General features: G+C 33.4%; 3 protein-coding genes and 1 pseudogene across 3 annotated transcripts; 1 reads left to right on the top strand and 3 right to left on the bottom strand.

Annotated features, from left to right (window-relative positions):
- Positions 1–1,102: 1,102 nt before the first annotated feature.
- LOC145610802 (uncharacterized) lies at positions 1,103–3,537 on the bottom strand. The gene is made up of 4 exons (XM_081666092.1): positions 3,300–3,537; positions 2,182–2,793; positions 1,479–1,987; positions 1,103–1,270 (listed from the first exon to the last, which is right to left on the bottom strand). Exons 1-4 carry the CDS (start codon positions 3,535–3,537, stop codon positions 1,127–1,129), a joined length of 1,503 nt encoding a protein of 500 aa, XP_081522218.1. The 3' UTR covers positions 1,103–1,126.
- Positions 3,538–13,968: 10,431 nt separating this feature from the next.
- LOC145612360 (transcription repressor OFP5-like) lies at positions 13,969–15,478 on the top strand. The gene has a single exon (XM_081667736.1). The coding sequence runs from the start codon at positions 14,176–14,178 to the stop codon at positions 15,325–15,327; it is 1,152 nt and encodes a 383-aa protein (XP_081523862.1). The 5' UTR covers positions 13,969–14,175; the 3' UTR covers positions 15,328–15,478.
- Positions 15,479–16,724: 1,246 nt separating this feature from the next.
- On the bottom strand, positions 16,725–18,554 carry LOC145612174 (pentatricopeptide repeat-containing protein At4g18840 pseudogene; annotated as a pseudogene).
- Positions 18,555–23,165: 4,611 nt separating this feature from the next.
- Positions 23,166–25,918, bottom strand: LOC145612017 (heat stress transcription factor A-4c-like). Its single transcript, XM_081667395.1, has 3 exons — positions 25,682–25,918; positions 24,883–25,494; positions 23,166–24,757 (listed from the first exon to the last, which is right to left on the bottom strand). Exons 2-3 carry the CDS (start codon positions 25,102–25,104, stop codon positions 23,741–23,743), a joined length of 1,239 nt encoding a protein of 412 aa, XP_081523521.1. The 5' UTR covers positions 25,105–25,494; positions 25,682–25,918; the 3' UTR covers positions 23,166–23,740.
- Between the last annotated feature and the right edge of the window lie 355 nt (positions 25,919–26,273).

Here is a 26,273-nt window from a genome sequence, read left to right as displayed (position 1 = left end):
GCAATCGCTAACGTCATCTTTCCCCAAATCTGTACACGTGTCAACTTATTATGAAAAATTTTCCAGCCCAATTGTATGACTTATTTTAGAAAATAATAATAATAAAAAAATAATCATTAAAGTTACAGCAGTAAACTATTATTTCCTAAAATAATGGGATTTGAATTGGTATAATTGTTTTTGTATTTATCCCAAGTTACTATACAGTTTACATAAAACAATAATTTAAATTACAAGTAATAAAATAAATTGACTACTATTTTCCTAAAAGGTAGGGATATTAATGGATAGTTGTTTTTCTACTTCAAATTCATATTAATGATTGGTTTGCTGTTAAATAATGATTAATCATATTGTTGGGTTTACTTTTTAATACAACTTAGAATTTTGACTTTTTTTTTCTTCAGATTAGAATATTTTCTTAATATATTTTTTTTTTTAGAAATCAGCCACCTTAATATTTTGACATACTATTGAACATGTTGTTGATATATGATACTTTGGGTGTGGTTTCATTAAATTTTAAGTTGTCCACTACAGGTCAATTATATTGAAAGAGTTTGTATTATTAGTATTATATATCACTTAACAACATAGGCTTATGATTTTATCTATGGCAAAAATGTGGAAATAGTAAAGTAAAATTAACATTAATTATCGATTGATGTGTGATTTTGTCATGCACTACAAACTTAATACGGAGTACTATTTTTAAGTAATATATTAATTAGTTATCTAACGTCTCACTCGAGAAGATTATTTGTAGAGTATATACGAGTTCAACACTACAGAGTATAATTTTATTTTTTTAAAACTGTGCATCGCACGGGGCTAGTCTAGTTATTGTTATAAACTACTTTCTGTTGTGTGAATTCTGTCATACAGCACCTCTTGCAATTTAGAATAATGCATTTACCAAAATCACGGATCTGTTGTCTGTGATGAGAAAATAGAAGTGCACAACAGTTATCAGAATGTTCAATTATTGCCTTCAGAATATCCCAAAAATGTCCCCTTCCAGAATATGGAAGAACCCCAATGTGCCCCGATACAAGACTATTGTTATTACGGAGTAATGTATCTGTAATCCCAATTCCTCGTATCAGCTAAAACTCAGACTTCTTAGTCATTCATTTGAAGAACAGCCCCCTGGTACCACGATGTCAAAGTCACTCACAGTCCATTCTGTAACTTGATCAGGTTTTCTGTATACTTCTACTCCCAAATCTATGGAACTCCATCGCCGCTTGATTGGTTTTGTCCCTGGATCCTGCACATAATCTCAACATAATTAGTTTTCATGAAAACATTCTTTTATGTCTGCACTCTTCCATGAGTGTGCCTAAAGGTACACCTGCAGCGTGCAAGACAGCCAGTGTCGTCTGGCTGTAGTTACTGCTAACTAGCTATCGGCTAAAAACCTGTGTACACAAATATATAAAGTTTATTTTTGGAAGGAAATTGAACAACGAAGATACCTGGTAAAAGTATAAATGTTGCGACATTCTTCCCACATCAAGCAACCAAGTCTTGGGGTTGCCAATCCAACCTTCCCCTTTCTTTGTAGGATAACCATATTCACCCCAAACAGGATGAGGCAAAATCTGCAGTATTTCTTGAGGTTGCGGGTTACTAAAAGGATCACACTTGTTTTTAGGTTCTTCTAAATGTTTCCCATTCCCTGGAGAACAGTACATGTGGTAAGCGTCGTAAGGGTAGTTTTTAGTGTCATTACGATGAACACGGGTACCATTAGGGAAGGTGTGATAGGGTGGGCAAAGCTCCAGCCTATCAGGCCTGCACCACGACTCAGTCTCAGGATTGATGATCATCTCACTGTATCGCGTTACATCTGATGTAACGTCTCCATCACATGGCTTCCCATTGTTCTTCCAACAGCTTCCCATGTCCATTAGGTAGAATTGAGTCTTTGAACCTCCTCCTTTAGTAACATTCAGTGTAAATTTTACTTTGAAGTTTGGAGATTCTAGATATTTCTGCACAATTCAAGATTTAGTCATTGTTAGTACTTTACATTGACATCAATCAATTTGGTCTAGGAACACATAATTAATCACTGAAAATTTGCAATTGCAAGTAACATTGAAATTATTTACTCTGTTAATTGTACACGAAAAGAGCTAATCCTGTAACTGCTAGTATGAAAAGATGTAGGACAACTTACAGTTTTTATCATTCCTCTAGTATCATAATGGTAACCACCAGAAAACCCTCGGATAGCATCTGATCTCAAGTAAAGCATCAACCAAGGAAACCTCGTCGAGGTCTTAAGAACATGTCGAAAAACCCAACTCCCTTTCCCAAGTTCTTTTTCCCATGTAACAGAATAGAAAGAAATATTCTTAGCTTGATCAATACTTTCTATCTTGCTCGAATCAATATCCACATCCCACGTCCCATAAAATCGCCCTGCTAGGGTGGTTCCTACTAATTTTGTGTATTTATGATGCATTGTAGGGTGGCTCATACACCCTTTTCCAAAACAATCAAACCTACCATCAGGTCCATAAGGGCCAACTTTTACGCCGTCCTTAGGGCATAAGGCGGCGTAAGTATCCAAGTTCCCATTTTTCAACATGATCATCCAGAAATGCCATGGGTTTGGCTTGTCTTCTACTTTACATTTTTTGGCTAAAAACACTTCTTTTTCTGCTGCATACAGGTCTACATTGTTGAAGGATTTCGAGTTTCCTCCAGGGATCGGATTCCCTACTCTTAATGCGTTGTCCTGCTTTGTGACTTTGTGGTGTATTGAGTAACAATTTTTCTTCCCTGCATGTTCTATAATAATAAATTGATTGCATTAATTTTTCTTCCCTGCATGTTCTATAATAATAAATTGATTGCATTAATTTACAGAAAACTTAAGTACCACACATTGTTTTTTTTTTTTAAAAAAATAAAATAAGTACCACATATTTTCATAGCTTTCTGATAAAAGTATAACAAAGAACACATTATTCCTAACTCAGATAAAATATTTCATTTTACACGTTTTATAAATTTATATGTATTACCAATAAACAGGATCAATTAATCCTATAATATCTTCACACACATTTTTTTTAATCATAAGACATATACACGTGTGACATAAATCTAATAACGTTCAAAAGTGACCTGACCGTTAAAAAAATAATAAATAAATAAATCTAATAACGTGCTTGTGAGTACTTGTGTAACAATTTCATTGATGGTGTTGCTTAAAAACAAGTTAATGTAATTTTGAAACAAAAGAAATAGATATGAAACACTAGAAGCTAAGATATTAGACTTACCAATAACATCAAAACAATCAGCAGCTCTTGGACTCCCAAACTTTGGATTTTCTTCACCAACTTCATTACATTGGTTCCATGATTCAATGGCCACCCTTAACCCATCTCGTCGCATCCCTGGATCGCCTACGGCTGATACATACGTTTTCGTTCCATCTTTCTGAGAAAAGCTTCCCTTAGAACATCCCAAAACCATCACAATGAAGAGTAAGAAACTATCTATCAAACATTTTCCCATTTTTTGCAGTTTAATATGAAAACAAAAAAAGGAAAAAAAAGAACTATATAATGATTTATAAACCTATAAGAAAATCTAAATTGTATGCTAACTTTTTATTTGCTCTTAATTACTAATATTTTACACGGATAAAATGATAAAATGATAAAATGATCCTATCCTATGTGCTAGGAATGGATAACCATTACACAATCTACATACTAATTTTAGAATTAATTATCACTATAACAACTCGTAATATTGTGGATGAATTTAGTTAACAGTATTTTAAAAAATGGCGGAGGAAAAAATATAATTTTACCATACATATCATTTCGTATGTACTTTTATAAGCTACTAGTCCTAACAAACTCTCCCATTATTTCGTATTAAGTTACTTTATGAGGATCATGTCATGCGAACAACAAACTAACTTCCTGATCTAAAATGTACTACGTACAAGTTGCTTTAGGTAATCATATATATCAACAACGATATATAGAGATAGTGACCATTATCGGTTCTAAATATAGTCGGTTTGGTGAGCGATAATAAATAATGGTAGTGAGAATAAATTTTTAAGTAAAATGAATATTATGCATATTTCCTTAATAATGGTAGTTCACATTGTTCACACAATTATATACTTGTATTATAATTTTAGGGGACGGAATTTATAATTTTATGTCACGTGATAGACTTATTATGCCTTTAATTAGTAGCTCTTCATATGCCCAAAAAAAGAACAACTCCATTATATGAGCTTGCGACATTATGAACAACTCCATTAAAACATTAAGCATAATTAGCAACCACATTGAATCATTGATGTATCAGTAACAACCCCAATTATCATTAACTCCATTATGAAAAGTACAGTCATCTAGGCATTCGTACTTTGGTAGTATCCTAATATTTATGTGACTTTGGTTATTTGACTTGGTTTATGTGATTATCCATAATTTGATTTTAATCTAATTAAATTTATATGGTTAACTAGTGATTAGGATGAATTTTCAAATTGGTTAAGATAATCCTAGAATATAAATGTGATTTAGATTATATTTTTATTTGATTTCATCTCATTCCTAATTTAAAATTTATGATATTTTAATTATGGTAATGAATAATATGGAGATATTATCTAGTCATGTCTTAAAATATGTGATATTTTAAAATATACGTTGCCTTAATTAAGAATATCAAATATTTTAGTTTAGGCAATTCAAAGTATGTTATATGATTTATTATGTGGCAATTGTATGTTATATATGATATTTATTATCATTGCTATAAATGACTAGCATGGCCCAACATTTTAAGTTAGAAAATACGATCTGCGTATCGTTAAGTATTTTTGTAATTTATTTTAATTATGAATTAGTTTAATTATTTATATACTTGATTAATCCAAAGAAGAGCCCAAGATGAGAAGGCCCATGATGAAGATGAATGGAGATCCATGAATAGTTCAAGGAGGTGCCTAATCAAGCTTAGTTCTTAGGATTAGGGGCCATACTAGCTCATATTTAAGTTTGTTCATTTTATTATTATTCTTAAAATGTTTATAAGTTTATTGAATGTTGTTATTAAATGCGCTAGAGTTCACTTATTCATAACAACATAATAAATTTAAGTCCCACAAATATTGAGACTCGCTTTTCCAAATATGAAGTACTTATTAAACCCTTGATTAATAGTAATGGGTCATGCCTCCGCAGGGTATTATTATTAATTTTGGGAGGTAAGGTGAAATTGCGAATTTTGCACACTTAATTTGGTCATCCTCAACAAAATCATCAAAAGCGTTTTAAATTTTGAAGCAAGGGGATAGTTGAACATGTGATGTTATCTATCTAACCAAGAATTACAAGAAGTTGTAATTTGTAAAGGAGTTTACTTACCTTGAAAATGTAACCTTAAGAAAGGGCCTTCGTTTGCTTAATGCTACATAGGGATAGGATCTTGGAATCACATTATTCATAAGGGACACAAAATGAATATAGTGTAAATTAGTTAAAATGATTTCAAAGGATGTTTGAATCATAAACTACTTTGATAAACATAGTTGAACTTTGTATTTATTTGCAAATATTATGTCTTTATTGATTAATTTTCGTGTTATCTCCTCGATTGAAAGAAATATTGAGAAACGTTCTCAAAACTATAAGAGTATTCGTAAACCATCATCCAGGCTTTGCTAAAAAGGTTTTAAAGGCTAAAAGAAGTGTTAAAAACCTATTTAATAATGCCACATGTCTAATGTTAGCTTCCAAGAACTCAAAAAGTTTGAATAATTGAATGGCTCCACCATTGACTCATTTTGAAAACGTTTCAAGTGATTGGACTCAATGGAGAGGTACAAGACCTCTAAAGATAACATGAGTGTGACTCACATGAAGAACCCAGTATTTTTCTTTATCTTTGATCAATATGATTGAACATGGTGAATGACTTGGATTTTCATACTGTCAAATGTTGACTAATTTAAGTGACATCATTCTTCACTTATTGCATGCGGTGTTAAATACAAAATTAAACTCCAACATGAATTGTGTTGAATGGTTTTAGCAAAATCATGTAAGATGCTTAAAGTAGTTGAGCATAGCATCATTTTGAGCTTGAAAGAAATGTTTTAAATGGTTCAAATGGGAAAGGGTATAAGAAGAATGGGGATGACAATAAAGGGCCAGAGGATAAATAAAAGACAAATAATCTGTCAATTCTTGATCTCAAGGCTACTAAAATTAAATGTCAAGTGCTATTATAAAAAGCAAAAATGTTTAAATTGAGGACTAGCTCCAAGAGATTGAAAACTACCCCACAAAGTACAAGTTGGAAGGTAAAGAATGGAAATGTTCCACATCAAGTATTATAGAAATTGATTTAGCAAAAATCTACTTATTTGACATGTGATGTCAAGATTAACTCTCTCATTGAAGAATGAGGTTGAGCTAAAGAGTTGGAACTTGGATAACGGAAAAGTAAATCTACACTGTGACAAACAAATGTTGTTTTACATGTATGACTTTACATTTCACTTAACTATATATAGTTTAGCATTGACATAAATAATCGTTATTACATTCTTGGTATTATCAAAACATCATTTCATTGCAGTTATCACTGAATGTCAAAGATTCAAAGCATCGAACAAATGTTATTTTGTGCTTAGTTGAATCAAGGGATGTTTGAAACGCTAAATAGGTTAAAGAGTTCTATATGTTAGATATAGATGAACCATTTGATTAGACCGCTTGTTTAGTATAAAAGCACATTTTAAAAGTGTATCCTTAGAACGATTGTTTGGAAGATACGTACGCGTACGGTTCATTCTGAATCATGCTATATTTTATATAGTTAAATTCATGTTAAAGATTTGACGAGTCACAACTCCAAAATAGCTTAGTACAATGAAAATCTGAAATGGTTTCCATGTCTGAAATTGAGTGTGAGACACTTGGTTGATTTGCATGAATTGGGAGAGAACCATTGGATGCAAAGAGTAGACAAGGAAGGAAAAATGTTTTCTAAGCATTGATTAGTCACTAAAGGATTCAACGAATTCATAGTATTGACTATGATGAAATCTTTCGTTGCCAATATTGCTTAAATCTATTCGAACCCTTCTAGTGATTTCCACCCTATGTGATTTGGTTAATGGAGTTCAAAATGCTTTCTTGAATTTTTTCATGAAAGAGAATGTGTATGTGATACACACATTAATGTTTTTAAGGACCAGGAAGTCATAGAAATGCATGTAAGTTTCATAGGTCCATTAGTGGATTGAAGTAAGCATCATGGAGTAAAATTTTTCGATTTACTAAGTTAATCAAATTGGTTGATAGTCTTATAAATGAAGAAACTTGTACATACAAGAAGTTTAGTGAGAGCTATGTAGTCTTCTTGGTTTTGTATGTAGATGACATACTTCTTACAAGATACGATGTTCCCATACTTGAATAGGTCAAGTAATGGCTAATGAATTGTTATTGTATGAAAGACCTTGAAGGTTTAAATGAGTACATCTTGGGAATCAAGATTTGTAAAGATAAGTTTTGAAAGGCTATTGAACTTGATTAAGAAAACTTATATAGATGAGGTTCTCTCAAGGTTCAAACATGAAAACTCCAAAAGAGGTTTCACTCCCATGTGACATAGCACATTGCTTATCAAGACTCAGTGCAAAGCAAAGACTGATGAGATTTAGCGAATGAGTGACATTCCTTGTGCATTTGCAAAGGATTCGTCATAAAAGCTAGCATTATACTCATTAAATGCATGTGTGCAATTTTTCAATCGAATTCCGATGTATGATATTGGAAATTATAGAGTTGAGAGTTTCCTGAAGTACTTCGGGAAGAACAAAAGGCAACATCTAAGTATATGGAGAAAAAACTATCATAAAAGAAAAGGTCGTAAAGTTCATATGGATGAGAATGTCTCAAAATTTGTTAACTAAACTATTTCAGAAGCCTAAATATGAAAGTCATAATAGGTTGAATAGAAATTGAACATATTAGATAGCCTTGATTGTGTATTGGACACAGTTGCAAAACTATCATTTGTGTTCTCCCTATGTTTATCAATGTGAAACAAAGTTTCTTAATTATTTATCATGGTTTAGTATTAAATAAAATGTCCAAGATATATTATGAATTTCAATGGGTTTGTCAAATGCGTGATTTGATGAATGAAACCCCATAAGTGAACTGAATTCATGGAATATTTAAGTTCCTAATCCAACACTACTAGAAATGATCCATTTACCGATGGCCAGAATCCATCGGTAAAATTGTTAAAAACCATCGGTATCGCATTTACCGATGGCTGCCATCGGTAAAAAACCATCGGATTATAATCCGTCGGAAAAATCGAAAATACCGATGGGAAAACCATCGGTAAACTTAATACCGATAGTTTTACCGATGGCTACAAACTATCGGTGCCTGTTTAAATACCGATGGCTAAAGCCATCGGTTTTTTTTTTCCGATGGTCAAAACCATCGGTATATTTAGAATACCGATGGCTTTTGGCCATCGGTAATATCAAAAAAAAAAATTAAAAAAAATTAAAACCCCTACCCACCACCTACCTACCCAACCCCCTGCTTAACCCACCCTCTGCCTAGCCCACCCAACACAACCCAACACCGCCACCGTAAGCCACTAAGCATCGCCAACCACCAGTACCACTACCACAACCCTTTTCCACTAACCACCACCTCCGTAAACCACTCAGCACCACCAACCACCACCCGAAACTCCTTTTAAATCAACAAAAAAACAACCCACAAAAATCAACATAAAAAAAACCTACAAAAATCAAGCCAAAATAAACCACAAAAATTAACAAAAAATTAAAAATTTATAAAAATTAAAGTTGAAAAACAATAAACATACGAAATTCTCAACAAACACACACCATGAAAATGGTAGAAAATTAAACCCACAAAAATCACACAAATAAACCCACAAAACGAAATTACTTACAAAATTAAACAAAAAATCCACATACCTTTCAAATTTCTTCTTTTTTAGGTTTAAATGGTAAAAGTCGACCATGAAAATTCCAGATCTGGAATTTTCATGGTCGAGTTTGACCAAAAAAACCTTAAAATTTGCATAAACCTCGTGATGGTGATGGTAGTACCCCAAAAAATTGTGATGTTTGTGCTGATGGTAGTGGTTTTGATGATGGAGAAGAGGGGGAGAGATAGAAATCAAAATTCAAAAGAGAGGAGGGAGGAAGAACGTAAGAGAAGAGAAGGAGAGAGGAGAGAGAAGAAGAGGAGAGAGGAGAGAGAATGAGAGGAAAGAGATAGAAGAAGAGAGGCGTGAATGAAGGAGGAAGAAATAGAACGGGAAAGGGGGGCGCTAGTTTACTTTAGGGTTTGGTCGTTTTTTTTTTTTTTTTTTTTTAAGAAAAATACCGATGGATTTACGCAAATGCTCCACAAAATGGATTTACACATTTTGGCCCTATGTGTCCATTTTGAGGTCAAAATTGACAAAAAAAAAATGATGGAAAATGCTTCATTTTGTGTGTTTTACGCAAATCACGGTATTATTAAACACGCAAACGAGGCATTTCTGGTCATTTTTTTTGTCAATTCTAACCTCAAATTGGTTCCAAAGGACCATAATGCCCCACAACACTCCTAAAGACCATGTGTTTGGCATGAAAATCAAAGAATAAAATTCCGTTAATTTTTTACTGCATGTGAAAACAATTTTTAAAATTTTAGCCGTTTAAGGCCGGTCCATTTAGTGGGTCAATACTCACAAAGGCCTCAAGCCTAAAATGTCCACAAAAGGATCTCATCCATGTCTGCATATTCTTAGGTGCACACTCATGCACCTAAAAATAGGTGTAACAACAGCACAATATGAACATTAGCATTTCAGAAAATGAACATAGGCATAAAAAATTTGAACTAATATTAGCTTTTTAGAAAGTGAACATAGGCATAAAAATGTGTGATTTTCGATTTCTTATGTGGTGACTCTTCGATTGATTAGGTTATACTACCTCCATCAAAATTTAGTTGCAACTTTGGGGTATTATTTGAGAGACATAAAATATTCCAAAGTTGCAATTAAATGTTAACGGAGGTAGTATATGATTTTCTTAATTCTAATGAATTGAATTTTATCTGATTTTCTGCATTTTTTTTTTGTCAGTGTACATAATCATGCAAAATATGAACATACACATAGGTTCCCTTAAATGTGAACATTAACTTTTCAGAAAGTGAACATATGCGTAAAAAATATGAACTTATGGATTTCAGAAAGTGAACATAGCATTTTAATATATGAATGTAAGCGTTGGTTTTCTTAAAGTTAATATAAGCATTAAAAAGGTGAACATATACGTAAAAAAATATGAATATAAACATTTAAGAAAGACAACATATGCATAAACAGATTTAATTAATATTTCATGAACAATACTACATATTTACATTATGAATGTTTGAAATTATATAATGAACATATAAAATATTATTATGAATATAAAAATTTGAAGTAATTAGAAAATAATATGATTATGAAACACATGCATTATAAGTATTAAATATTCATCTTTTTTACGTGTTCATTTTTTTATTATTAAATGTTCATTTTTTTTTACTAAATGTTCATATTTTTTTTACTAAATGTTCATTTTGTAGAGCTTAGTGTTGTTTTTTTTACGTTGTTGCACCTATCTAAGGTGCACAACTAATTGTTCCATGCCTAAAGTCCAATCAGCTGCCAAGTCACTCGGTACTTTGGTAGCCCATCTGCCACGTAGCCCTAGTCAGCCCATAGGTAGGGCCCATGTCCTCTTAGGTATAGATACCCCTTATACCTAAAAAGGTATCCACAAACACCCTTTTTTTAAAAAAAAAAAAAAAAAGTTCACAAACACTCTCACATTTATTATACACCATCCGTCCCCTTTTGATAGTACCTTATGGACAAATTTTAGTCCCAAAATGTTTACCCCATTTGTTTTTTCCAACAACCATTAATATTAATTTTTTACCAAAATTCCCTCTAATTTGCAACAACACTTGTGCAAATTTAAATTTCCCAAGTAAATTTTGTTTTCCCAAGTATTTTTATTACTTTCTCTCTCTACTTTTTTGCATGTCCAATGTCAATTTATTTTTTCAATGTACTTTTACTATTCTTATTTGTGTTTATTAATTCCCGTGAAAAATGTTCATAGGGACTATCAAAAGGGGACGGAGGGAGTACTTGTAAGAATTGATTTCTCTCTTGAATTCTTAATCTCACATACTAATTTAGGCATTGGAGGGGTTTCCTCGGACACAATCTGGTCAATCTCGAGGCTAGATAATGAGCTATCTTGTGCAGGTGTATTGGGCCCAATCTCACAAGGTCCGAATTCAGTCTTCAATTCAAGGATCATGGTCAAAGTCTTGACCACATTGTTTCACCCGATAGATTCTTATGATTATACTCCCTAATAGTTAGGCTGACTAAAGTATACCCATAATATGCATAGGGTATATTGATCATATTAGAAAGCTAAATAAGTATATGTATATTTTCATTGAATTTAAAATGCCATAAAACTATAAAGATATGAATATGTTTTGAACTTAAAAAAGTCGATAAATATAGTAATTAGAGATTTGATTAGAGGTGATTATGAGCCGTTGGTGCGGGGCTAGTAAAAAAAAGTTCATTGAAGTTGGGCCAAAAAGTTGGGCTGGCTGAGCGCAAGTTTAAAATAAATATATGTACCCCACTGTTTTGAGCTATTTTCAGATCGAAGTAAACTCTATTAACTAATACGTAGTACTAAAATAAAACGTTGCTGACATCATCAATCCCTCTCCCTATCCTACATTCCTACGTGTCGCTCATTAAAAAAATTCCCGCCAATTTAACGTATGGTGTCATATTGTCATTTTAATTATATATATTTTTAAAAAAAATCTACAATTTATGAATAAGCTCAATCATTGTTTAACTGGTTTTATGGATAATGCCAATCTTATATTTCTTCAATATACTCCTTTGACCGTGGAATAAATAAACAAGAGAAAGAAAAGAACAAGTAAAAAATTGTAATCTCAGCATCCCGCTAAATGAAAAATATGGTGATGATTAAAGTATATAAATTTAAATTAGGAAATTTACTTATCATAAAATTAAATTTTAGGTAGGTTGTTCTAAACTTTTTTTTGTTTTCAAGCTAGCCAAACCCCAAGTAAATTTTGGGCTGGAATAGGCTCTATTATTAGTTCTAGATTTGATATCATCATCAAGTAAGATTTTATTAAATTTGTCTTTTTTTTTTTTTTTTTTTTTTTTTGACAGTCATATATATGTTCAAATAGATAAATATCAAATTTTCATAACAGACATAAAATTAGAAATATTTAACAATAATATACTGATTTTATTTTTTTTTTTAAATGTATGGTCTACTTCAGTAAAAAAAACTTTCTAATTTCTCTAATCTTATTTGATTTTAACATGATATCTATCTCAAAAAAAAAAAAAAAAAATGATATTGTGTCATTATTGTGTGCGCCAGCATTAATACTCGTATGAGCATATAATTTTGGCATTTGAAGGACTTCCCACCAAAACTTTGATATTCCACTTGTAACCAAAAGCTTGAAATTTAGCTAAAGTTGGTACAATCTTGGATTTTCAACGGTAACATTGGAATCCTGAAGTTAAATGATCAAAAACACAAAGAAAAAGACAAAATATTGTAGAACTAATAAAGCCAAAAGGCAAAAGCATAACTAACCAAAGTAACACCATACATTGATCTTGATAATTGTCTTTCCCTGTTTCTCAATATAGTACCTATTTTTTAGCCCTTTGCATGAATTGAAAATTTATGGCAGAATCCCTTAAATTTTCTAATGAAAGGACTCTTTGATCATTTTTAAATTTGGTATTCCCTCTAGCTTTTTACTTGCAACACTTTTCTAATTATTTTTTTTCTTCTTCTTTTTCTTCTTCTTCTATTCCAACTTCTTCAATGGAAATACTATTCTTCTATGGATCATATAACCCATATTCCCATATTATGATTCCGTATTTTAGGTATTCTGCTAACTATCCTTATGTTTGCACACCTTAATATAACCTAGATATTTATGGAACCTATTAAACATAATTAATTTGGTCGCTGACATTATAATGTACTATAGTTTATATTTGAGCGACTAAGGTCTCATTCACTTCACCTTATTTTTGCTGAATTAAAATTATATTTTTACTGAACTAAAATATTTTTACTAAATTAAAATTATTTTTGCTAAATTAAAATTAGTTTTGATAATCTGATTTTTTTTTTTTTACTGATTTTCTATAATATTTCTTCTTTAAAACAACTGATTTTTTCTATAACTGAACTGAACTTATTTTTTTTAATGAACTTAAATTATTTTATTGAATATTATATTTTTTAAGGTAAAGAACTTCAAGACCTAAAATCTTGAATCAATTTCTCACTCGCCTAATTCACTTACCATATGAATCATCTTTTCAAACTCATTAAACCATGGCTCTATTGTACATAGTTGATGCTCTTTAGCTAACCATGCATGTTTATCCTAAATTTATGTCAAGAAAGCGAGAATGTTTGAGTCAAAGGACAACACTACACCATTGTCACTAAAATGGCTATGTTAATTCTTTACTCATTGGATTAATATAGTATAAACGCGATGGCCATTTAATCAATAAATTAAATAAAGGATTATATAATTTTGAACCTAGTATATTATTTCTCTCTTTAAAAAAATTAACCAATTTTTTTGTTAAATAGTTGGTTTTTTTATTTTATTTTTTTTTTTTTTTTGGCATAGAGTATAGACCTTATAGTTATAGAGGAGGTTGTGAGTTGTGTGCTAAATGAGGGCACGCATACTGAGTCTTTCATCTTCCACTTTAGACGGAGAACAAGTGGGCCCATCTTTTATACAAAAGTGGAAAAAGTGGGGAAAATGCTCACAAGAAATAAGGCGGGTCTTTCTTTTAAACCCCAAACTCACATCCACTATCAGTAAAACTTAAAGCAACCGTTCTCAACTGCTCTTTCCTCCTTTCCATTACTCCTCATTTCCCCTCTTTCCACCTTCGCATTCACAAGAAATCAAGGTAAAAAGTTTGTAAATGATGAACTGGGGAAGGAAGAAACCTTCTTCAGCTTCGTCGTCTTCGTCATCATCATCTCAATCTCATTTGATATCCCATGTCTTTCCTCTTTCATGGCTTTCGAAATTCAAGCGAGGCGATCACCCGGGCTCTAGGATACATAAAGCTAACAAAAAAGAGAAGCGGCAGGAACCAAGTTTACAAAGGGTGAGGAGTTCATCAAGAGTAACACCAAAGCATCCTAGTTATTGCTTGGATAGTAGGTTCTATACTCAGGATAATGATGGCTTTTGGAGACTTTCGATTAATGAGGGGACTAAGGGAGGCGGTGACGAGTTTGTGGCTCCGCAGAATTATTTTGGCAACTGTAAATCAAATGTTAAAGAAGGTACAGCAAAGAAGAGGAGCCAGAAGTCTAAAGTTGTGAAGGCTGAGAATTTTCCAGGAAAGGATACTGTAAGGAAGGAAGCTGAGAAGAATGAAAGTCTGCAAAGGACATATCGCAGGATTATGGAAGTAACAGAGGAATTACATAGGGAATTGGATGAAGTAAATGGGTATCGAAAGTCTGTCGAAAAGGAATTGTCAGAGTTTGAACTTTTACCTGTAATGCAGATGATGGGAAGGGCTGATGAAAGGCTACTTAACGTTGATTCGGAGAAAAACACGAGTGCAGCTTTCAGAGACTATGGTTGCTATCATCATGAAGCAACTGATGGAAATGTTCAGAGATCAGAGTGGCAAAAACTGAAGGATGCCAAAATTAAAGAGGTGCTGATGAAAGGTGAGAAACAGAGGAAGTCTTTTCATGTAGGCAGGGGAAGCAATAAGATAAGAGTTAGCTCTCCTAAGACACCTTCGAAGATGGAATCTTGCAAGATCAAAGCACTGGAAGACATGAAAAAAGCCAAAACGAAAAAGAAGATGAAGGAATTGCAACTGGATAATAAAGCAGCAGAATTAGGAAGTTTTGCTGTAGTCAAAACTTCGCGCAATCCACAACAGGATTTCAAAGATTCAATGCTTGAGATGATCATGGAGAAAAGAATTAGAAGGGCGGAAGAGCTTGAGGAGTTGTTGGCTTGTTATCTTACTTTGAATGCTGATGAGTACCATGATCTCATCATTAAGGTCTTTCGACAAGTATGGTGTGAGCTGGAAGAAGCCTAGTCTAACCAGAGATTACCAAAGAAACATTAGTTCGATGTTTAACTGTTTTTTGTTTCTAAAAGAAAAGGCAGCTATTCTTAGTCCTAACAGTATGTGTATAGTTTTCTGTATCTATGCTTTAACCTTTAATTGTAGTCAGGATGTTTCATCAGATTAACTTGGAGATGAAAATTGCGTAAATTTCTAAAGCATATGAACTCATATGATCTGTGTGTTTTATATTATAACATGTAATCTACTAGTATGATCATATACAGTAGCCCCATTATCATCAATACATCACCAGATTACCTCATCAGCAACAAGATGGATTCCCTGGGAAAAATCATGATCTAATAGAGCAGAGCACCTGCATCAATAATTTAGCATTTCTTCTGCTGTTTTACAGAGAATCCAGATTTTTCTTTGGTGTAGTTACGAGTTTATGACTAGCGTTTCAGAATAATTTTCTTCTCAGACTGATTTGGTAATGACATCAGAATATTTTAACACCGTATCTCTTTTAAAAAGCTTACTCTATATCCATACATTCTTTAACATCCAAAGACAGCAATAGGTTCAGATACTACTAAATAAGTAGAATTCTCAGTTCAGAGATTTTCTTTTTTGATGCTAAATGAAGAGCTGATGACAGTTCCTTGGGGTTCTCTATTGTGGATGGCATACTCTTCCATTGACATCAGCATTCAATTTAAACATGTAAAGCTTCTTAGGTTGAATCTTATTACTGTTCTTAATTTTTGTGTTCTGAAATAATGCCTGAAACGGAGCAAAGCTTACCTTTAGTTTACTTTCCTTAGCTTGTAATGCTTTTTTTTTTATTATTGTTGGTTGAGATAATGCTTTTGAAATGCAGTTCCATGGCAATCTTGTACATTAATTTTATGGATTGTCAGCTATCTTGTACTCTTGGTATCTTAATAAGCTAGATATTTCGGCTGTAAGTATACATTTAATTCTTAGTTAATACAAGTACTAATTTGTTTGGTAATTCTATCAGGTTTGGCATATTCATAAAACGAGAAAACAAACAATTAAGCACTTGAACCCCATCCCTCCACCTCCTCTCTCCTAAGACTTGATCTACTGTCTAGGTTGGACAGTTATATTTGCTTGTAAAGCTAAGACTACGCAATAAGTTCTATAATGTTTTTACTAGAGTCATCTAAGGTGCAGGGTTTTCAGTGTCTGGTTCATCTTGAGATATAACACTTAGCTAGCAAACTGAGATTTGAGCAAAACTAAACTGATCCCACCCCATATTATTCCCAGTCAGGCTAACATATACTTTCCTAACATCATCTATTAAAGATTTTTGGGATGGGGAGAGAACTGGAGAGGATATGAACTCTGCGTAAGGGCTGTATTACTTGCCTGCAAACTGCTTGATGCATCTATAGAAGAAATGGTGGCCCATTATATAACTAGTAATTTGTTACAGATTACTAACAATGAGATTTTTCGGGTGGTTTGTCAGTTGTTTTCTACTAGGCAATCTATCAGATAAGTAGCAGCATACATTAGTATGATAAAATGCATTGCATTGATACAACCTACTAATTACCTGCAACAGCAGAACAACATATCAAGTCTGATTAGGAAACAAAACCTTCACCCGCTAAAAACTCATGAACAACCCCATCGATTTCAATCATGCTACAACCAGCCTCCTTTCTTACTCCTTTGGACTTCATATTCCTTCTCACCTCTGCAACTCTTTCCCATTTTCCTTCGGATGCATAGACATTCGACAGTTGAACATAACCAGCATTGTCTTGGGGATCCAGCTTCAAGAGCTTCTCAGCAACATCCCGCGCTAGTTCCATATTACCATAATTTATACAGGAAGACAAAAGAGACTGCCATAAAACAGGGGAATCATTTCCAAGAGTCTTCCCTTTCAGGATTTCCTTCGCTTCTTCTAGCAATCCAACTCGACTAAGTAGATCAATCACGCAACCACAGTGCTCAATCGTTGGTTCAATTCCAAATTTATGTATCATCATGTTAAAAATCTCAAGACCTTCAATCAATAAACCCGCATGGCTGCAAGCACATAGCACATTCACAAAGGTAATCTCATTAGGCTTACATTCATCCTCTAGCATCTTACGAAAAACCCCAACTGCCTCCTCACCAAATCCATTGATGCTTAAACCTCCAATCATCGAATTCCATGTACTAACATCTTTCTTCAACGTATCACCAAAAACTTTCAAAGCCTTTGCAATCTCCCCACACTTTGAGTACATATCCACAAGCGCAGTAGCTAGAAAACCTTCAATACTGATCCCGTTCTTACCAATGTACAAATAAACCCACTCCCCCTGACTCAAAGCTCCAAGATTCGCGCAAGCAGATAAAACATTCACAAGAGTATAACTATCCGGCTTAATCTTCCCGCGTAACATAGTCTGAAACAGAACCAATACTTCACTGAAATCACCCACATCAGCATACCCTGAAATAACAGCATTCCAAGAAACAACATCCTTAACAGGAATCTCATCAAACACCCTCCTCGCTTCCTCAACGAATCCCATCTTCGCAAACCCAGACACCATAAAATTCCAAGACTCCACATTCCTCTCCTCCATCTCATCAAAAACAAGCCTTGCACAATCCATCATACCCCTCTCAACATAAGCACTCAACAACGCATTCCAAGAAATAACATCTCTCTGCGGCATTTTATCGAGCACTTTACGTGCATCATCAAAACACCCACAAATCGCATACATGCTAATCAAAGTATTCTGCACATACAAATTCCCTCTCATTTCCTCACATTTTTCAACAAGACCATGAACTTGTTTACCCTCATTCAACCCACTAAAAGCTGAACAAGCCTTAATAACAAAAGGGTAAGTATAATTATCAGGGTTTATTGAACTGCCCAACATTTGGGTAAAAATAGTGAGTGCATTTTGTGGGGTTGAGCTATTGGCGTAAGCTCTGATCATGGAGTTCCATGTAAATGAGTTGGGATTGTTGATGTCAGAGAAAATGGAGTGTGCATAAGTAATGGATTGATGGGTTGGGTTAGCGTAGGCGAAAGCGATAAGGCGGCTAGCCGGGTAAGGGTCGTTGATGAGGCCAGTTTTGAGGAGTTGAGCATGAGCTTGTTGAAGCTCAGTGAGTGTATTTGCCTTCTCTGTGAAGGATATAATGGTTGGGATATGAGATGGGATTATTGCCATTTGTGTGTAGTGTGTTTATGGCTTTACAATGTTATGTTACCTACTAGAATGTTTGGGATTGTTCATTTAAGGGTCTTTTCTTTCAAGTATGATTAGAATGTTACAATTAGTCAGTTAAAGGATCCTTACTACCTAAAGCTTTGAGTCTAAACCTCGTGATTTACATTCGTAAAGCGGGAAAATTCATCTACAATTTAAAATAATTTTAAGGATGCAGTTTCACATTTAAAGTAAATATCTTTTTTCTAAAAAGGATATAAGAATAATTAAATTTGTCTCTATGTCTTAAGCCAAAAAATGGAAATTGGATTTGTATTAATTGGAGTCTATATTAAGGCTTTAAGCATCGTCGAAATACTTACTGAAATCAGAGGAATCCGATCCGCTACATGCATGATGAAGGAACTTAAATTAAATATCTTAGAAGAACCAAAGTTTGTCTCATATTACAATTGTGCATCTAAAAAGTTGATAGTTAGAAAACATTTATTGAGTTTTGTTCACTTCACCTTAAATAAATAATATTAAGTAAAAATAATTTCAGTTCAGTAAAAATAAGTTATATATAGCAAAAATAATTTCAGTTCAGTAAAAATAATTACATTTTATTCAAAATCAGTAAACCTAAAGAAGAAATATAATAGAAAATCAGTAAATATAATTCCACTTCAGCAAAAATAATTTCAGTTCGGTAAAAATAATTTAATTTCAGCAAAAATAATTTCAGTTCAACAAAAATAAAGTGAAGTAAAACAAGGCATAAATATATATTTACCAAATTTCAAGGAGGAAATCAAACAAAAGCTAGCAATGTTAGCTAAGAATGATTGGATACAGATTACGAAGAATTATTTTTTTCCTTGAGTTGCATACTTGCATTATTTGTTTCAAAAGGAAAGGTGTCAGCAAATCAACCTCTTAACTAAGTCTCTAACAATGATGGGCTTGTAGAAAAACTTGTATGTTGGTCAAGGTCTTTTCCACAAACTAAACTATTACCTCTGTTTCTTATTATCTGCAACAAAATTATCTGCAACAAAGGAATATTTTATATCATATAAATAATACCCCTTTATTGCAGATAATAAGAAACGGAGGCAGTATTACGCTTTGTTAGGATAGCAAAGAAGGAAGGAAAAGAAGGGAAGGGAGAAGAAAGGGAAGGGGAGGTGAGCTTCATTTTCCCTCTAAATCTCTTTGATTTAAGAAAGAGTATGTTTATTAAAGAGAGGGAAAATGGATCCTTTCCTCTCCTTCACCTTCCTTCCCCCAATAATCTTTACCCAAACAAGAGATATTTGTCCCTCTCCATTTCTCTTCTCTTCTTTTCACTTTCATTTCTTCCTATCCAAACAAAGTGTTAATCCTAATTCCAAAAATGCGATACTCTAAACCTTACAATTAAAATTAATTTGAGTTAAGATAAGATCATGCATGAACTTGCACTATACACAATCAAGAAGATTGCATGTGTGGTACAAATCTAGTTTGCTTCATTGTCAAATTACTCACTTTAACCAATAATGATACAAAAACAAATGTGTTCGTAAATATTTAAAATTACTAGTAATAAAACTATCAATTGTCTTACACTTACAAGAAGTTGCAAAAATTTAAAACTTCCAAAAGATAAATAAATAAATTAAACAAAATTGTGTAACCTTGGTTTGTACAACGTTAACTTATACAAGTAACCTATATTGCTTGACCTTTTTACATAATTGTCAACTAATCACGTATCAAGATTAGTAGTTTACAATTAGTGATAATCTTTCGCATAAAACTAAATTAAAAATCCAAGATGGTACCAGCAATTAAGGATATGGTCAAACTTTCAAAAAGACAACAAGATAAGAGGCAAGTCAAATTTTACAACTTTGTTCAACACAAGTTGCAAATGTGAAAGACTTTGAAAGTCATTGCTTTTCATTAAGCGCCTACCAATTAAGTAGATAAAACTTATAACACTGTCCTACAAACTTAGCATTATTTTATTATATTTTATATATTACGGAGTACTAATTCATCTATTCTCCTTTAGTTGTAACGTTTTGACTTTTACACTTGTCGATGCATAATTTCAACTCTCTATCTTATTATAGATAAATAAAAATACAAGAATTTAGTGTTAAGAAAATATAAATTGAGGCCTATTTAACAAGATTCAAGATTTCACATGAATACATTTTGCCCAACATATAAACCAACAAGGTGATCAAATGTTTAATTTCGAAACTAAAAGGGAACAAAGAAAATATAAAGGCTCTCATTTTATTTTATTTTATTTTTTTGTAAGGCAAAGAGAAAGTCATACCGTTAAATTTTATTATAGATTAACCTAATCCGAGTAAGCAGGCATGCCGGACAAGATCCAATCGGAGCAAGATAACAGGGTAAACATAAAAAGTCACTTTTTCTTGCAAGTTGGGAGTTAAAATATAGAAATGGCACGGAAGTCTCCAACAACCTGAAAGCTAACATGAGTACTTTTGGGAAACAGCACTACCAAATTATACCACCAAATATGCGTTGACTTTTGAAAACAGGGAGGTTCCCAAACTCTTTACGAGAATTTTTTCGTATGTGAACGAATTGGGTTTTCAGTTTAACAGCTTGGAAGATCTTATGCTTTATTACACACGTATTCCCATCTTAGTCACAACCTTATACTGTGTAGGATACTCCTGTATCCATTCTGGCATTCCTTACAATGAGAACTTGATCTCATTTCGGGCTATGTTTAGTTCACCTTAAAAGTACGAGGTGATGGAAAATTAAGATCAAATTATATCAATGGGGTTAAGACATGAGTCAATGAGTTTAAATAAGAGGTGGCTTAATTTCAATTTGTAACTAAATCATAAAAATATAAATAACAAAATTATAAATGATGTTCATAGAGTTTTATCGATTTAAAAAAAATACCCTGATTAACGATTTAGAAGTATTACTTATCTGTTATGATTACTAAAATGACATAAATTAAATAACCCCTTTTTTATAAACTTATGCATATTAAGAAAACAATTTTGAAATAGAATAGAGGGAGTAATAGAAATTTGTTTCATGCACGAAATGAGAAAGAAGAGGGCACACTCGAATTGGACAGACCTTAATGCTCGATTCTACAATAACCAGAATATAGAGGTAACAATCTTAAACAAGTCTTCGAACTACACATCCAATCCCCACCCCCCATCCCAAAACTAATAGGAGTTGACATTTATTATCGTCTACTCTGTAATAATAGGACATGACATACATAGAAGGCGGACAATAAGGAAAACTCCAAATGCAAGATATTTAGTGTCACATCTCTATACAACTAGATAAATTAAAACTCCATGCAAGTCAGTTAGAAACACTTTTATTCAAGATGCAAATCCTAGCCTAAATGAAGGCACTCAAAGAGGATGTAATGATGTATTGTTTCCCCAATTCCAGCAAATGGTTACCAATTACAAAAGTCAAAAGTATCCAATACATGAACCACAAAATCACCACAATTTTTTATGTTAATCTTCTTGGTTAATAAGGTGCCACATAATCACACCAGAAGTTAAGAAGTAGGCTAAAAACCAATTAAGTTAAGGGCAGAACTGGTACAAATAGGGCTAAAAGGGCAATTTGGTTGGTTAAATCATAACAAAAGAGATAGGTGTAAAGTATGATAGATAAGTACACATTTGCCAACAAACTAATGATGTGCACTTGAAGCCTTTCTCCTTTTAAAGTTTGGAGGAATGTCAACTTATCATAGAAAGACTTGAAGACAACCCCTCTAACCCCAACAAACCTCTTATTGGTTTTTCTCCATACCAGCATCTTTAACATTTGATCAAAAATGGAATTGTCACTGTATTGGTGACAATGCTTTTTAGGAAACAATATCGTAAATTGACATGCAATGTGTACTCTCGTTCTTTTTGTTGCTTGGACTCTTCATATTACCACAAGTGTCTGTGTTGGATTCCTCAATAGTCGACACTTCATTTTGGACTATAAACATGAAAAAATTTCGACTAATAGCTGAGTTCCACACTTTGACAAACTTATGTCTGACATAAGTACAAAAATCCAAGCAACAAGATCAGAAGGTGGAAGATAGTAAGCACCTACCAAAATTAAACAAAGAATTTTGATAGAAATAATGCCACAAAACATAAATTAGTAATGAAACCATGTACCTCAATGAGCTAGAATAATCAACCTCAATGTGACTCTGCTGTAGGCGTGGTCTGTGGCATACTGGCATGCCAAATCTATGCAGTCTTATATCTACCGAGCCTGTGTAAACCAGCAGAGAGACTTATTCTGAAGACTCTCAGGAAATACCCTTTTTAATAGAAACAGAGAAGCAAGGAGGCAACTTTCTACTTTGCACACATAATAAAGATAGTCGCTTGAGCTACTACATGAACTAACATAATAACTCAGGAATTGCAGCACAACTGCACATAGCTTTGTCCAGAGAAAGAGAAGATAAGTATACAAGCTTAAAGGGGAAGACAATCGTGCCAAGGTCACTGCTAGAGAAGGTGGAGAGTATGCCACTGTGCTCCCAAACAATCCTCTACATGAGCTAACATTTGCCCCTTAAGAGAAGTTCCAATATTGTATGTAAATCAGAGCCAAAACCACAGAAAAATGTCTTTTGTTTATGACAACAATTGTGCCCTTAAAAAAACAATCTTTCACAAAGGTGAATGATATGTAAAAGATACTACATAAGAAGTATTGAATACGATGAGTTATAACAAACAAAGCTGTGAGCTGTGATGAAAAAAGGTTCTAATAATAGCCAAGCATGTACAAGGTGCTATTATACATCAGACTGAAGCAAAGGCTTCAGAGACAATCGATAACCTAATAGCTTACATAAATACCTACATACATGCTTCATATCTAACTTACCCAAAAATGCATGCTAACAAGGGATGACCTGTAATATAACGAGAGCTTCTTCCACAGAGAAGCATAACAAGGAAAACACCAATAGTGATACTCCAAGAAATTGGATAATACTCGTTTCAAAGGTAATCATGCCGAGAAAATCTTATACGCCTATAGAGTGTTAGTGTCAAATGGGCATCTCCAGCATTATAATTTTACAATAGCATATTGACTTCTATTAATACAAAAGTATCAGGAACAACCTTACCTATATTTACATCCAACTCTAAATCATCAAAGTCAAAAATGATCAGAAAGTATTAGCTCCTGCCTGCTGAAGTAAGCTGCCCAATGTGTTCTGGCAGATTGTTAGAATTTCTGAAACCTAACCAATATCTGCCATGATCTATCAATCTGCTGTCTTTCTCTTTCAAACCGGATTCTTTTCTTTCAGACTGAACTTCCTGTACATCAGATGAACCCGGATTTTCTGTCAAAAACTGTTCCCAGAACATATCATTCACACCCTGTGGCGCTGCAGGAGCATTTCCAGCTTCTTGCTCCTTCCGTGGTTGGGGTGGATCAGGAGAAACTATGCTAGCTGTGACAGGAGGTTCAGAATTCATGTCAATTCTTGATGAACTAGACGGAAGATCAAGATTGAGTTGTGTATAAGATATTGCTGGGCTCTCTACACAAGTAGTAGACTCAGCAAGCTCAATGGATGAATTTCTCTGTGCACATAGATCCTCAATATTCTCAGCCACATTTTCCCAAAATGTTAAAGATGATTCCATCCTCTCCAACAGGTCAGTATCGAGGTCTAAACCAGAAGAATCATCAGGACTTCCTCTCCTTGATATTCTCAAAGTACCCACGCTATCCTCGTTGCTTGTTTCATCATGTAAGTAGTCGGGCCTAGAAGACACCCTTCTCTTCCTATCATGGTTTTCTACTTGAGGCACAGCAAAAGCAAGCTCGGGTTTCTTCAATATTTGAGCAAAGAATGAAACAAAATTATGCTGCCGCTTTTCCATATACTCCATACGCTCTTTCACAAGCTGCACTTGAGACTCTAATACCTGCTCCTCCTGTCTTTGCCTTTGGGACTCCGCCAGGAGATATTCCCGTTCATGTTTCAGTCGCTCAATATCATCTTTGTATTTCTGCCTTTCGGAATCAGTTAATGGATTCGAGTTCACCTGTCCATGAAGATTAGTCAACGAGTGACTGTGAACCGGCTTGCGCCTGTGTATATTTTTCAGAAGGTGTGATTGCCCTCTTATAAAATCATCATTGGCAAACTCCCATTGCTCAGGATCCACCTTCCTGAAACCCTGTTTCATGAACAGAATAAACACAGTCATAAGGAAATACTCCTAAAAGGCTAAATCTAAACTACATCATCAAAACAACGCGAAAACTAACAAGTTTCGCAAACTGAATATTGAATATGACTTACATAAGTGTTCAACTGCCTAATGAAGCTTGAGAAATTGTTGTGTTTGAAGAACCTAGGTAACAAAACCCTGGAAAATTCAGGGGGATTCAACACAATAAAGCTCTTATTAGTCGAACTCCACGAAACAATGGAGTCAGTGGTGGGATCATCCACCATCTCATATGTCTTTGTAAGGAACGGAGGCAAAGCATTTGAACCACCTTGAATTTCATCCATCATCATAATAAACAAACACAGATCAAAACTCCTTGACCGCGAAAATCACCAAATGAACACTGATCATAAGAACCCACAATTCAACCACAATAACCAATATCCCACAATACCAATCATACCCTAATGATCAAAATGCTCAATCTCATTCACATTAACCCCAAAAAATTATCAATACCCAGAATCCAAAATCCAAAACTTGTTGTTCAAGAGTCAAAATGAGCACCCACAGTTTCAAATCAATACCCAAATTAAACCTATCAGCTGAAATCGAATTAGAACAAATTCTCTGACAATATTCCAAGCAGAAAGACTTCAATCAAAAAGAATAATTTCGTGTTAAATTGGATACTAAATCACACCAATCTCCAATCAAACAGAATCCACTTCCAGCAATTTCTGCATAAAACAAGACAAAAAGATAATACAATTAATCTACCATTCATGAAAGCAAAAATTGAGGATAAAGTAAGGAAAAAAAAAAAAAGTCGTTAAAAAGCAAAACTGATGTGCAGCAGAACCTTCAAATTGAAGCCAATGAAAATATTTAGAAAATTGGTAACATAGAAAGGTAAAAGAAGCTTACCAATAAGAAAAATGCATACAAGGTGTTCGATGTTTTGCCTCAGAGAAAACCAAAATAAATTAACGAAAATCTCAAACCCCAAAAAATTTGAATAATACCCAGGTGAGTTTAGAGCAGATCAAGACTTACAATTCCAGAAACCAAGATAAATTAACTCAATTAGAAAAGGGGAACTTTCTAGGGTTTATAATTCAGAGAGTTTAATAAGAAAAGGAATCGTTTACTTGAAGAAAGAGGGAGATATAGAGAGAGAAAGAGAGTATATATAATTATAAATATGAATTCAAATAAATTCATGTGATTTAATTAATCAAATATTTCTTCTCCAAAGTTTTTTTTAAAAAAAAAAACTTATTTTAAAACTTGCAACACACTGCTTAGGTACTTAATTTTATAAAATATATAATTTCGACCACAGAGCGAGAAAGCGTGTGTCATAAGACTGTATTGCAAGTAAATAAAAGCGGGGAGTATATTTTGATTCAATAATACTTGTATTTGGCTTTTGGCACGATCTTGTCTTAATTGATTGTTACTTCTGTCCCTCAAATATTGTCCTATTCTCTATGAAGGACTCAAACCGTACCTCAAA

Source organism: Chenopodium album, chromosome 24, assembly GCF_948465745.1.
Source record: "Chenopodium album chromosome 24, dcCheAlbu1.1, whole genome shotgun sequence".
NCBI lineage: Eukaryota > Viridiplantae > Streptophyta > Magnoliopsida > Caryophyllales > Amaranthaceae > Chenopodium > Chenopodium album.
The sequence above is the reverse complement of the archived record's forward strand: the minus strand, read 5'-3'. Positions and strand labels throughout refer to the sequence as shown.

Bases quoted from the DNA above. Each gene is read 5' to 3' on its own strand.
- LOC145612017 (XM_081667395.1), bottom strand. From the start codon at position 25,104: ATGATGATGGATGAAATTCAAGGTGGTTCAAATGCTTTGCCTCCGTTC. The intron at 24,758-24,882 runs GTAAGTCATATT...TTCATGAAACAG, and splicing joins TTAGGCAGTTGAACACTTAT to GGTTTCAGGAAGGTGGATCC.
- LOC145610802 (XM_081666092.1), bottom strand. From the start codon at position 3,537: ATGGGAAAATGTTTGATAGATAGTTTCTTACTCTTCATTGTGATGGTT. The intron at 2,794-3,299 runs GTAAGTCTAATA...TAGAACATGCAG, and splicing joins TGATTGTTTTGATGTTATTG to GGAAGAAAAATTGTTACTCA. The intron at 1,271-1,478 runs GTATCTTCGTTG...GATTATGTGCAG, and splicing joins AACATTTATACTTTTACCAG to GATCCAGGGACAAAACCAAT.
- LOC145612360 (XM_081667736.1), top strand. From the start codon at position 14,176: ATGATGAACTGGGGAAGGAAGAAACCTTCTTCAGCTTCGTCGTCTTCG.